At 41.3% G+C, this 13,698-nt stretch overlaps 2 protein-coding genes across 3 annotated transcripts in view; one reads left to right on the top strand and one right to left on the bottom strand.

Annotated features, from left to right (window-relative positions):
• rbks (ribokinase) overlaps positions 1–7,937 on the bottom strand; it is a 78,649-nt gene extending 70,712 nt beyond the window's left edge. Inside the window, exon 1 of one of the 2 annotated variants that reach the window (XM_020500821.2) lies at positions 7,659–7,937. The gene's annotated coding sequence lies outside the window, so the exon portion shown is untranslated. The remainder of the gene's footprint in view (positions 1–7,658) is intronic. The other variant, XM_020500822.2, reaches the window with a different exon arrangement.
• A 46-nt stretch (positions 7,938–7,983) lies between these two features.
• The window catches only part of babam2 (BRISC and BRCA1 A complex member 2), a 197,185-nt gene continuing 191,470 nt past the window's right edge, over positions 7,984–13,698 (top strand). The window contains exons 1-2 of the mRNA XM_020500820.2: positions 7,984–8,230; positions 8,690–8,844. Of these exons, the coding sequence (XP_020356409.1) occupies positions 8,708–8,844 (137 nt within the window). The 5' untranslated portion in view covers positions 7,984–8,230; positions 8,690–8,707. The remainder of the gene's footprint in view (positions 8,231–8,689; positions 8,845–13,698) is intronic.

The raw sequence follows: 13,698 nt of genomic DNA on the forward strand, positions 1-13,698 counted from the left end.
CTGTTGTTAGCCACCTCCTGCGCTCCGTCAGTAGATTAGTGGGGTTCCGTGTGGTAGAGGGGATCAATCCAAATCACACAACAACAACAAAAATAAAAACAATAGATATAGTTATAGAGGCCCAAGAAGAAAACATAATAATAATAATAAATAAATAAATAAAAATAAATTTAAAAAAATTGTCCGATTGTCTATTCAGATAGCAGCCGGTAAGACAGCTAACGGTTAGCAGGCCGCAGATGGGCGTTCAGGTAACGTCGCGACGGAGGAGCCAGCCGAATAACCCCTTCGGGTAGATAACGTCGGCAGTCCAGTTGTGAAGGCCCGGTGGGGCTCCGCGAAGGCAGCAAAACGGGTCCGGATAGGCGACTGCAGCCCAGGTGCGATTGATGGAACTCAAGAGTGATTGACGGAGCTTGCTAGCTCCGGAACAATTGATGTTTGCTCCGGAATCGACGAAGGCCGATAGTCACACGGATAGCAGCTAGCTAGCTGTGAGATCCGGGCATGAATGTCCAGAGAGCAGTCGAAATCCAGGGACATGGAGAGAAAAATTGGTCCGGTATGCTCCGCTCCGAGCCGCGCTGCGCCGTACAGAACTGGCGATAGACTTTCGAGCCAAAGGATAGCCGATGACCACAAACCGTGGTTAGCTGAACACCAACGACTTACCAGTAAAGGAGCCAACTAGCTTCTGAACTAGCTTCTGGATTAGCTTCTGGCTAGTTTCAGGCCAGCCTCCTGGAGTTTCTGGCTAGCTTCTTGGAGGATTACAGATCTGAGGTAAATAATACTTTTTTATAAATATACATTGGTGAGGCGGGTTGCAGGAGAGTGTTTTGAAGATGAGTTGATGGAAAATAAAAATAAAATGTATGTGAAAAAGTTGTAAATATATATATATACAGGACACGACAAGACGAGGACAAAAGACGTCTGAACTGCTATGCCACCTTGGAGAAGCACCAAAATGCACAAAAGTGCTGTTTGAATGAATGCTTACGAGCCTGCTGCTGCCTACCATAGCTCAGTCAGACTGCTCTATCAAATCATAGACTTAATTATAACATAATAACACACAGAAATACAGTATGAGCCTTTGGTCATTAATATGGTCGAATCCGGAAACTATCATTTAGAAAACAAAACGTTTACTATTTCAGTGAAATACGGAACCGTTCGGGATTTTATCTAACGGGTGGCATCCCTAAGTCTAAATATTCTTGTTACTTTGGTTTAATCTCATCTTTGCATATACTAAATAATATATGGATGAAATTGGTTTTGATTTAGAATGGACCATTATCATGTCTCGAAATGGGCAGGGTTAAATAGTGAATGGAGGACACTTTTCCAGTGGACAGGCCCTCCTGCAGCAAAGCACCCCCACGACATGATGCTGCCACCCCTGTGCTTCACGGTTGGGACGGTGTTCTTCTGCTTGCAAGCCTCCACCTTTTTCCTCCAAACATAACAATGGTCATTATGGCCAAACAGTTCTATTTTTGTTTCGTTTTGAGGACATTCTCCAAAAAGTACGATATTTTTCCCCATGTGCAGTTGCAAACCGTAGTCTGTCTTTTTTATGGAGATTTTAGTGTATGTAAACTTCTGACCCACTGGAATTGTGATACAGTGAATTATGAGTGAAATAATCTGTCTGTAAACAATTTTTGGAAAAATGACTTGTGTCATGCACAAAGTAGATGTCCTAACTGACTTGGCAAAACTATAGTTTGTTAACAAGTAATTTGTGGAGTGTTTGAAAAACTAGTTTTAATGACTCCAACCTAAGTGTATGTAAACTTTCAACTTCAACTGTAGTAGGCCTAGCCTATAGAAAGCGGTTGGGTTACTCTTTCTAATAGAGGCCACCACTCTGTTCAGCTCTAATGAAGTGTTTGATTAGATTTTTGGTTACATTTGCATTGACATCAGAGTGATTAGAGGGACAACAGAGTGATGAGTACCAGGCAGTTAGCAAGTTGGGTAATCTACTAACGACCATCAGCAGCATCAGAGTTTGGAGAAGAATAATTACCGTGTTTAAACAGTGACGTGGAATTTGACTACCTTCATGACTTGTGATCGCCGGTGTGGCGGTAATATGGTCACCATAACAGCCCTAGGCGTGGTTCAGAAAACCAGTCAGTATCTGGAGTGACCACCATTTACCTCATGCAGCGCAAACTACAGTGCCTTGCGAAAGTATTCGGCCCCCTTGAACTTTGCGACCTTTTGCCACATTTCAGGCTTCAAACATAAAGATATAAAACTTTATTTTTTTGTGAAGAATCAACAACAAGTGGGACACAATCATGAAGTGGAACGACATTTATTGGATATTTCAAACTTTTTTAACAAATCAAAAACTGAAAAATTGGGCGTGCAAAATGATTCAGCCCCTTTACTTCAGTGCAGCAAACTCTCTCCAGAAGTTCAGTGAGGATCTCTGAATGATCCAATGTTGACCTAAATGACTAATAATGATAAATACAATCCACCTGTGTGTAATCAAGTCTCCGTATAAATGCACCTGCACTGTGATAGTCTCAGAGGTCCGTTAAAAGCGCAGAGAGCATCATGAAGAACAAGGAACACACCAGGCAGGTCCGAGATACTGTTGTGAAGAAGTTTAAAGCCGGATTTGGATACAAAAAGATTTCCCAAGCTTTAAACATCCCAAGGAGCACTGTGCAAGCGATAATATTGAAATGGAAGGAGTATCAGACCACTGCAAATCTACCAAGACCTGGCCGTCCCTCTAAACTTTCAGCTCATACAAGGAGAAGACTGATCAGAGATGCAGCCAAGAGGCCCATGATCACTCTGGATGAACTGCAGAGATCTACAGCTGAGGTGGGAGACTCTGTCCATAGGACAACAATCAGTCGTATATTGCACAAATCTGGCCTTTATGGAAGAGTGGCAAGAAGAAAGCCATTTCTTAAAGATATCCATAAAAAGTGTCGTTTAAAGTTTGCCACAAGCCACCTGGGAGACACACCAAACATGTGGAAGAAGGTGCTCTGGTCAGATGAAACCAAAATTGAACTTTTTGGCAACAATGCAAAACGTTATGTTTGGCGTAAAAGCAACACAGCTCATCACCCTGAACACACCATTCCCACTGTCAAACATGGTGGTGGCAGCATCATGGTTTGGGCCTGCTTTTCTTCAGCAGGGACAGGGAAGATGGTTAAAATTGATGGGAAGATGGATGGAGCCAAATACAGGCCCATTCTGGAAGAAAACCTGATGGAGTCTGCAAAAGACCTGAGACTGGGACGGAGATTTGTCTTCCAACAAGACAATGATCCAAAACATAAAGCAAAATCTACAATGGAATGGTTCAAAAATAAACATATCCAGGTGTTAGAATGGCCAAGTCAAAGTCCAGACCTGAATCCAATCTAGAATCTGTGGAAAGAACTGAAAACTGCTGCTCACAAATGCTCTCCATCCAACCTCACTGAGCTCGAGCTGTTTTGCAAGGAGGAATGGGAAAAAATTTCAGTCTCTCAATGTGCAAAACTGATAGAGACATACCCCAAGTGACTTACAGCTGTAATCGCAGCAAAAGGTGGCGCTACAAAGTATTAACTTAAGGGGGCTGAATAATTTTGCACGCCCAATTTTTCAGTTTTTGATTTGTTAAAAAAGTTTGAAATATCCAATAAATGTCGTTCCACTTCATGATTGTGTCCCACTTGTTGTTGATTCTTCACAAAAAAATACAGTTTTATATCTTTATGTTTGAAGCCTGAAATGTGGCAAAAGGTCGCAAAGTTCAAGGGGGCTGAATACTTTCGCAAGGCACTGTATCTCCTTCGCATTGAGTTGATCAGGCTGTTGACTGTGGCCTGTGGAATGTTGTCCCACTCCTCTTCAATGGCTGTGCGAAGTTCATGGATATTGGCGGGAACTGGAACAATCTGTCGTGCATGTCGATCCAGAGTATCCCAAACATGCTCAATGGGTGACGTGTGATGAGTATGCAGGCCATGGATGAACTGCAACAATTTCTGTTTCCAGGAATTGCGTACAGATCCTTGTGACATGGAGTTGTGCATTATCCTTCTGAAACATGAGGTGATGGCGGCGGATGAATGTCACGACAATGGGCCTCAGAATCTCGTCACGGTACCTCTGTGCATTCAAATTGCCATTGATAAAATGCAATTGGGTTCATTGTCTGTAGTTTATGCCTGACCATACCATAACCCCATCACCATCATGGGGCACGCTGTACATAACGTTGACATCAGCAAACCGTTTTCCCACACGACGCCATACAGGCTGTCTCCCAGCTGCCCAGTACAGTTGAAACCGGGATTAATCCATGAAGACCACACTTCTCCAGCATAACAGTAGCCATCGAAAGTGGATGAGAATGGTAGAGAAATTAACATTCTGTTAATTAACATTCTCTGGCAACAGCTCTGGTGGACATTCCTGCAGTCAGCATGCCAATTTGCACGCTCCCTCAAAGCTTGAGACATATGTGGCATTGTGTTGTGTGACAAAATTTTGAGTGGTATTTTATTGTCCCCAGCTGTTTAATCAGCTTCTTGATATGACACACCTTTCAGGTGGATGGATTATCTTTGCAAAGGAGAAATGCTCACTAACAGGGATGTAAACAAATGTATGCACAACATTTTAGAGAAATAAGCTTTTTGTGTGTATGGTACATTTCTGGGATTTTTTTATTTCAGCTCATGAAACATGGGAACACCACTTTACATGTTGCATTTATTTTTTTGTTTAGTATGGTTTGGGACCCACTCCACTCCATCAGGTTATGGCAACTTCTCATTGAGAGGGGAACAATGCAATGATGGCAATTAATGATTAAAGCCACACTGACACAGTTTGACCCAATGTGAATATAGGATTTTTTGTTGATGTGATTCCTAACGCCATCTGTCCTTGTCTTGTGCCTCCTTACCAAACTGCATCCAATTCATTGTTTTGAGGAGAGAGTATGCAAGAAATCAAGTTTCCCCCTAGGATTCAAGCCTTTCACACACTGTCTGGGCATGACGGTAATTAATCAGTGTTTCTCATAACATTCCTAATTTTTCTAGACATAGCACGAGTAGCAAATCGGTGTCCTGGTGTTCCCAGTCCATTGCCATTTTAGTTTTACCTCCATTGTGCAGTCTTGTCTTGGTGCTTATTTCTGTGTTTTTGTTCATTGTGAAGCTAGAAACAGAGTTGGCTAGCTACTACAGCACATAGTAGGCCAATAGAGGCTTGCTAGTCAATAGCTGGTTAGGAACTTTGGACCAGCCATGAAATAGGCCATACACAGCATTCACTGTTGAAGATTAACTTTAGTTTATATGGTCCAAGTGTTTGTTATTGCCTATTATACAGCAGGTGGGTCTAATCCTGAATGCTGATTGGTAAAACCGCCTTCGTGTCGGTGTCTATACCACGATTTACCACCAGCTAACTTTAATGACATTAAAATGCCTATTTACACCGTTCCATCTGACTGCGCAATCCACTGTCTGATCTACCCAGCCAGGCACTTTGTAAACTTCATCTCCACAATAAAAAGCATTTAGACATCATCTCACATTTCCTTTAGACTAACATTTAGTTTTCAACAGAGGAGATTTGAATAAACCTTGCTATCTTATCTGTATCTTCGACATTAGCAACATTGTTTCAATATTCAAATTCGATCTCCTGCTGTCCCATAGTAATGAACGTGTTGGGAGTCAGGACGAGAGAGCGTTTCTCAGCCAGTCGAAATCATGAATCAGCTGGTATCATTTTTATGGATATATACAAAGAAATGTCAATTGACAAAAGGTCAAACGAAATGAAGTGCAGCTAGTTTACAGTCTTTCCAGCTTCACTTTGAAGTGATTGTGTTAGCTGTGTTGTTGGCTAGCTCCTCTGGACGTGTCCTGACGAGTGAGCACATTGTTATGGATGTATCCAAATAAATGTCACTAGAAAACAGCCTGAACAAATGCAAATGCGTCTACTTTGCTGTTATTCTGCCTGCACTTTTTGATGTGAATAAGTTAGATGTAGTTGATGAGCTAACAGTACGGCAATGGAACATTTAGAATGAACGACTGGGTCGCCTCCATAGATACAGACCTAAAAGACTGAACGACTGGGTCTCTAGCAACCGAACCGATAAAACGAGCAACTTGGGTGGCAACCCGAGATTTGTTTTGGGACTATAAAATCAAATCAAATTGTATTCGTCACATGTGCTGAATACAACAGGTGTAGACCTCACAGTGAAATGCTTACTTTCAAGCCCTTAACCAACAAATGCAGTTTTAATTAAAAAAAAAAGAAAAATAGAAATAACAAATAATTAAGGAGCAACAATAAAATACCGGTAGCGATGCTATATATGGGGTCCTGGTACAGAGTCAATGTGTGGGGCACGTTGTGGAAGGATGAAATAGTATGAATAAATTCATCAAAATAACATTTGTAATGAAAATACGTCAATCCATATTTGAATATGTTGGCAACCCGTTGTATAAAAGTGATAAATGCCCTCAAAGCCGGTGTTTGGAGGAAAAATTGGCACGGTTTGCCCCTCGACTTCGTCTAAGGTGTAACAACACCTGTGCCAATTTATCCTCCCAACACTGGCTTCTTGGGCATTATGAATACTATTATTAGTATTATTAAAAATACTTTAAAGTACTACTTAAGTCGTTTTTTTGGGTATCTGTACTTTACTTTATTATTTATATTTTTGCTAACTTTCACTTCACTTACATTCCTAGGGGAAATAATGTCATTTTTACACCGTACATTTTCCCTGACACCCAAAAGTACTTGTTACATTTTGACAAGAAAACATTGGTCAAATTCATCCCTGGTCTTCCCTACTGCCTCTGCTCTGGCAGACTCATTAAACACAAATGTTTGTAAATGATGTCTGAGTGTTGGAGTGTGCCACTGGCTTTCCATAAATAAATAAAACATTTGTTTGCTTAATATATATATATATATATATATAAGGAATTTCAAATAATTTATACTTTTACTTTTGATACTTAAGTACATTTTTAGCAATTCCATTTACTTTTGATAATTAAGTATATTTTAAACAAAATAGTTTTTTACTTTTACTCAAGCAGTATTTTACTGGGTGACTTTTACTTGAGTAATTTTCTATTAAAGGTATCTTTACTTTTTTTCATGTATGATAATTGAGTACTTTTTTCCCACCACTGCCAAAAGCCGGCTAAACTCAACTCAGCAATTTAAAATGGAGCTGGGCGAAAACTAGTGTGGGATGACCGGAGTTCCAACGTCACAAAATGACGTTTTTATAAAAAACGACTGATTTCAGCACACAATTACACTGAACAATGTCATACGTAATTGGAGGGTGCTGAAATCAGTCGTTTTTAAAATAAAAACTAACTTGGAGCTCCAGTAAGCACACACTAGTTGCTTGCCCAACTCCATCGTAAATCGCGGAGTTGAATTTAATCCGCTATGATTCCAACAGTCACAGATAGAACAATTAGACATCTTTGGTACAGTGGCTGACATTAGCTTGCTTGACTAAAGTTTACTTTGCTAGCTAGCAAAAATCACTGCCATAAAGTTACTTGGATTTATGTCAAATAAGGTGGACATGTAAGATATAAACACATTACCTAATGTCCAATTCTGAGTTCGCTGTCTTGTTATGAAGTGGCCAAAGTGCATTGCTAGCGCGGTCAAAATCTGCCACTGAGGTAGTGCCTGGTTGGTTACACGTTGAAAAATGACAGCTCTGGAATTTCTACTAGCTAAGCTAGTTCTGACTCGTATAATGCATTTCAAATGAATTTGTTGACCAAATAAAAAAAGGCAATATCTATTCTATGGAGTCATAATTATAACACACAAAAAAGAGTTGTATCAAAAAAATATATTTAGCACAGGATGAAAGGAGCCTATTGTAGACCGGCAAAAGCAGCACCAGCTATGGACTTTGAGGTCCGAAAAGGACCCCAAAAACATCTACCGGAAGATTTGGGTTTACACTGTTTAACACAACCACGAAGTCAAAATTGGCTGTTGTAAAAATTGATAAAAACAAAAAAATTAAGATTAGGGTTACGCATAAGTTTAGCAGTGTGGTTAATCACTTTTGAATATTTATTGTTTTACTTTGGGACTGTGGTAACTAGTGACGACCGATTATTTGCTGTACAAATTTAAACGTTAACGGATTTCCAATAAAGTAAGCTATTTCCCAATTTTGAGCTGACTTTGACAGCAATTTATGTAACGTTAGCAAGCTTTCTAGTTAATTATTGGGAAAACCTCCCACTACTGCTTATGGATACTTAGTTAGCTGCTAACCTTCGACAACAACACATCAAAATGAAAGTAAACGTTAGTTAATACATTTAGCTCTCTCTGCCATTCATTTGACTCGATTTTGCATGAATACAATTGCAGTAAGATAGGTAAGCAAATGTTTTGCTAGTGTTGGAAAGATGTCTGTGTCAAAATGTCAGTGCCTGTGATTGATTAATCTAACAAACTGACCATAGCTTGCAGAATACATGACATACTGTCATGAGAGCAATGTCTCAGTAATATGTATTGTATAGCTGTCAATGCATTGTGAGATTGAATGTGTTTACTGCGTTAATGATGGCAAGCTCCTTTGGTCTCTGTCTTGGGCTGTTTCCAGAGAACTTGAGTGTGGAAGATGAACAGCATGTCCCCTGAGGTTGCACTGAACCGCATCTCTCCTGAGCTGCGCCCCTTGTTGTGCAGTGTGGTGCGGAATGGTCGAGTGGGCCTTGACTCCACCAACTGCCTGCGTGTCACAGACCTCAAGACTGGGTGAGTTCCTCTGCTTAATGACAGTCTGTGACCCTTTAATATTAAACTATGTGGTGCAGTTCAATAGTTTTAAGTGTTTTCTCTTCCTTATATCCTCTCTTTCATGTGCACTAATTTGAGAAAATATGATAGGTGAAAGCAATATGACGGATGTGTGAATTCACTTTTACCTGTCGACTACTGATGAAGAAGAGTGGGGCTGGTGTCCCCAGTTCATTTTTATGTAGAAGGACTGAGGCGCTCAGGACGTTCTACTCCAAAATGAATGAAAATCTAATTATGCTGACACCATCTAAAATATAATTTCCACCTCCAGAAAGAGCCCAATATCATATTGGTAAAATATTTGGTAAAATTATTTTAACATATTGGACCATATTATCGTGTATGCTGTTAGCAATAAGCATTATCACCTGTAGCCCAACTGATGCAACACAGTGGCTATAAAGAAATAGGCTGAAGCATGGGGTTGCTTATCTTTCAAATCAAATCAAATTTTATCGGTAAAATACACATATTTAGCAGATGTTATTGCGGGTGTAGGAACACAAGCGTTTCGCTGTCTCCAATCGTGTGGTAGTATCTAACAGTTCACAACAATACACACAAATCTAAAAGTAAAAGAATGGAATTAAGAAATATATTAAGACGAGAAATGTTGCTGGGGAATTGACTAAAATATAGTAGAATACTATATATATATATATATATATATATATATAATACACACACACACACAGTGGGGCAAAAAGTATTTAGTCAGCCAGCAATTGTGCAAGTTCTCCCACTTAAAAAGATGAGAGAGAGCCTTTAATTTTCATCATAGGTACACATGACAGACAAAATGAGGAAAGAAAATCACATTGTATGATTTTTTATGAATTTATTTGCAAATTATGGTGGAAAATAAGTATTTGGTCAATAACAAAAGTTTATCTCAATACTTTGTCATTGCCAACAAAGGGTATATAACAGAGGTCAAATGTTTTCTGTAAGTCTTCACAAGGTTTTCACACACTGTTGTTGGTATTTTGGCCCATTCCTCCATGCAGATCTCCTCTAGAGCAGTGATGTTTTGGGGCTGTTGCTGGGCAACACGGACTTTCAACTCCCTCCAAAGATTTTCTATGGGGTTGAGATCTGGAGACTGGCTAGGCCACTCCAGGACCTTGAAATGCTTCTTACGAAGCCACTCCTTCGTTGCCCGGGCGGTGTGTTTGGGATCATTGTCATGCTGAAAGACCCAGCCATGTTTCATCTTCAATGCCCTTGTTGATGGAAGGAGGTTTTCACTCAAAATCTCACGATACATGGCCCCATTCATTCTTTCCTTTACACGGATCAGTCGTCCTGGTCCCTTTGCAGCTAAACAGCCCCAAAGCATGATGTTTCCACCCCCATGCTTCACAGTAGGTATGGTGTTCTTTGGATGCAACTCAGCATTCTTTGTCCTCCAAACACGACGAGTTGAGTTTTTACCAAAAAGTTATATTTTGGTTTCATCTGACCATATGACATTCTCCCAATCTTCTTCTGGATCATCCAAATGCTCTTTAGCAAACTTCAGACGGGCCTGGACATGTACTGGCTTAAGCAGGGGGACACGTCTGGCACTGCAGGATTTGAGTCCCTGGCAGCGTAGTGTGTTACTGATGGTAGGCTTTGTTACTTTGGTCCCAGCTCTCTGCAGGTCATTCACTAGGTCCCCCCGTGTGGTTCTGGGATTTTTGCTCACCGTTCTTGTGATAATTTTGACCCCACGGGGTGAGATCTTGCGTGGAGCCCCAGATCGAGTGAGATTATCAGTGGTCTTGTATGTCTTCCATTTCCTAATAATTGCTCCCACAGTTGATTTATTCAAACCAAGCTGCTTACCGATTGCAGATTCAGTCTTCCCAGCCTGGTACAGGTCTACAATTTTTTTTCTGGTGTCCTTTGACAGCTCTTTGGTGTGATTTTCTGGATTTTTTTTCTCATTTTGTCCGTCATAGTTGAAGTGTACCTATGATGAAAATTACAGGCCTCTCTCCTCTTTTTTTAGTGGGAGAACTTGCACAATTGGTGTCTGACTAAATACTTTTTTGCCCCACCTTATATGAAATGAATAAAGCAGTATGTAAACATGATTTAAAGTGACTAGTGTTCCATTATTAAATTGATCAGTGATTCCATGTACATAGGGCAGCAGCCTCTAAGGTGCAGGGTTGAGTAACCGGGTGATGGCTATTTAACAGTCTGATGGTCTTGAGATAGGTGTTTTCAGTCTCCAGGTCCCAGCTTTGAATCACTTGTACTGACCTCGCCTTCTGGATGATAGCGGGGTGAACAGGCCGTGGCTCAGGTGGTTGATGTCCTTGATGATCTTTTTGGCCTTCCTGTGGTGTTGGTGTCCTAGAGTGCAGGTAGTGTGCCCCCGGTGATGTTTTGGACAGACCGCACCACCCTCTGGCGAGCCCTGCTCTTACGGGCGCTGCAGTTGCCGTACCAAGCGGTGATACAGTCCGGTAGGATGCTCTCAATTGTGCATCTGTAAAAGTTTGAGATGGTTTTAGCCCTCCTGTGATGTGTACACCTAGGAACTTGAAGCTTTGTGGATAGGGGCATAATCCCTCTACTGTCTCCTGAAGTCCACGATCAGCTCCTTCGTTTTGTTGAGGTAGAGGTTATTATAATGGCACCACTCTGCCAGAGCCCTCACCTCCTCCCTGTAGGCCATCTCGTCATTGTTGGTAATCAGGTCTACTACTGTTGTGTCGTCTGCAAACTTGATAATTGTGTTGGAAGCGTGCGTGGCCACGCAGTCATGGGTGAACAGGGAGTACAGGAGGGGGCTGAGCATGCACCCTTGTGGGACCCCTGTGTTTAGGATCAGCGTAGTGGAGGTGTTGTTTCCTACCTTCACCAACTGAGGGTGGCCTGTCAGGAAGTCCGGAACCCAGTTGCACAGGGCGGGGTTCAGACCCATGTCCCTGAGCTTAATGATGAGCTTGGAGGCTACTATGGTGTTGAAGGCTGAGCTATTGTCAATGAACTGCATTTTTACATAGGTATTCCTCTTGTCCAGATAGGCTAGGGCAGTGTTGAGTGCAATGACGATTGTATGGTCTGGATCTATTGGGGTGGTATGCAAATTGCAGTGGGTCTAGGGTGTCAGGCAGAGGTGGAGGGGAGATGATCCTTAACCTGACAAAGATGTTGGTCCCCAATTGGGGATCAGCCCCCCCACCGTCAGCTGGAACGGTGGCGCACGGAATGCAAAAATATTCTTAGAAATATTTAAGCTCCACACATTAATAACAAGTCCAATAGCTCAAATGAAAGATAAACAACTTGTTTATCTAGCCAGCAAGTCAGATTTCTAAAATGTTTTACGGCGAAAACATAGCACATATTTATGTCAAACCACCACCGAAGACACACCGAAGACACAGCTAATTTCCATAGCCAAATTGAACAAAATATGCAATCACCAAACGCAGGATTAAAAGAAAAATAATTTCACTAACCTTTAGAAATCTTCATCAGATGACAGTAATATAACATGTTACACAGTACATTTATGTTTTTTTCAATAATATGCTATAAATATCCATAAATCTCTGTTTACAATGACGCCATGTTAAAAAAATGCTACTCAAATGTCCGGAGAAATGACGATTGCGTCGGCAGATGCCGTCAGCTAACATGGAATACACAACATAAACTTTGACTAAATATGCATGTTCTACATATATATAGAAAGATACACTTCTTCTAAATGCAATCGCTGTGTTACATTTATTTTTAACGTTACAGATTTCGTTCACTAAGCTATAATATGAGTCGGCGCTCAGGAATTAGCATTTTGGCTCCTCTATCTCGGAGTCCACAGAAACCCAAATTTAACACATAAATATTCCCTTATCTTTGCTGTTCTTCCATCAGAAGACCTGGAAGGGTTTATACTTACCAAAAACAGCTTTAGTTTTGAAGTCTGTGTCTTTCGGTTATCAAACACGACATATTTCGGTTGAAATGCAGCCAAAAAGTAAAGTGGGTGCGCACCAAAACAGTAATTTAGTTCAGTTACCTTGGCTTTCTTGGGTACAGGAACAATGGAATACATCTTGAAGCAAGTGGGGACAGCAGACTGGGATAGGGAGAGATTGAATATGTCCATAAACACAGTCAGCTGCTCTGAGGACGCGGCTAGGGATGCCATCTGGACCGGCAGCCTTGCGAGGGTTAACACGTTGACCATGGAGAAGTAGATCCCACAGTCATTGGGAGCGGTCTGCGTCGGTGGCACTGTGTTATCCTCAAAGCGGGGAAAGAATGTGTTTAGTTTATCCGGGAGCAAGACGTAGGTGTCCGTGAAGTGGCTAGTTTTCTGTAGACCCTGCCATATACAGTGCATTTGGAAAGTTTTCTTCCGGCGCCGACAGAGATGGCCGCCTCGCTTCGCGTTCCTAGGAAACTATGCAGTTTTTTGTTTTTTTACATGTTATTTCTTACATTAGTACCCCAGGTCATCTTAGGTTTCATTACATACAGTCGAGAAGAACTACTGAATATAAGATCAGCGTCAACTCGCCATCAGTACGACCAAGAATATGTTTTTCGCGACCCGGATCCTGTGTTCTGTCTTACAAACAGGACAACGGAGTGGATTCCATGCAGCGACCCAAAAAAACGACTCCGAAAAAGAGGGAAACGAGGCGGTCTTCTGGTCAGACTCCGGAGACGGGCACACCGTGCACCACTCCCTAGCATTCTTCTTGCTAATGTCCAGTCTCTTGACAACAAGGCTGATGAAATCCGAGCAAGTGTAGCATTCCAGAGGGACATCAGAGACTATAACGTTCTTTGCTTCAC

The sequence above is a fragment of the Oncorhynchus kisutch genome, linkage group LG14 (genome assembly GCF_002021735.2).
Source record: "Oncorhynchus kisutch isolate 150728-3 linkage group LG14, Okis_V2, whole genome shotgun sequence".
Classification (NCBI taxonomy): domain Eukaryota; kingdom Metazoa; phylum Chordata; class Actinopteri; order Salmoniformes; family Salmonidae; genus Oncorhynchus; species Oncorhynchus kisutch.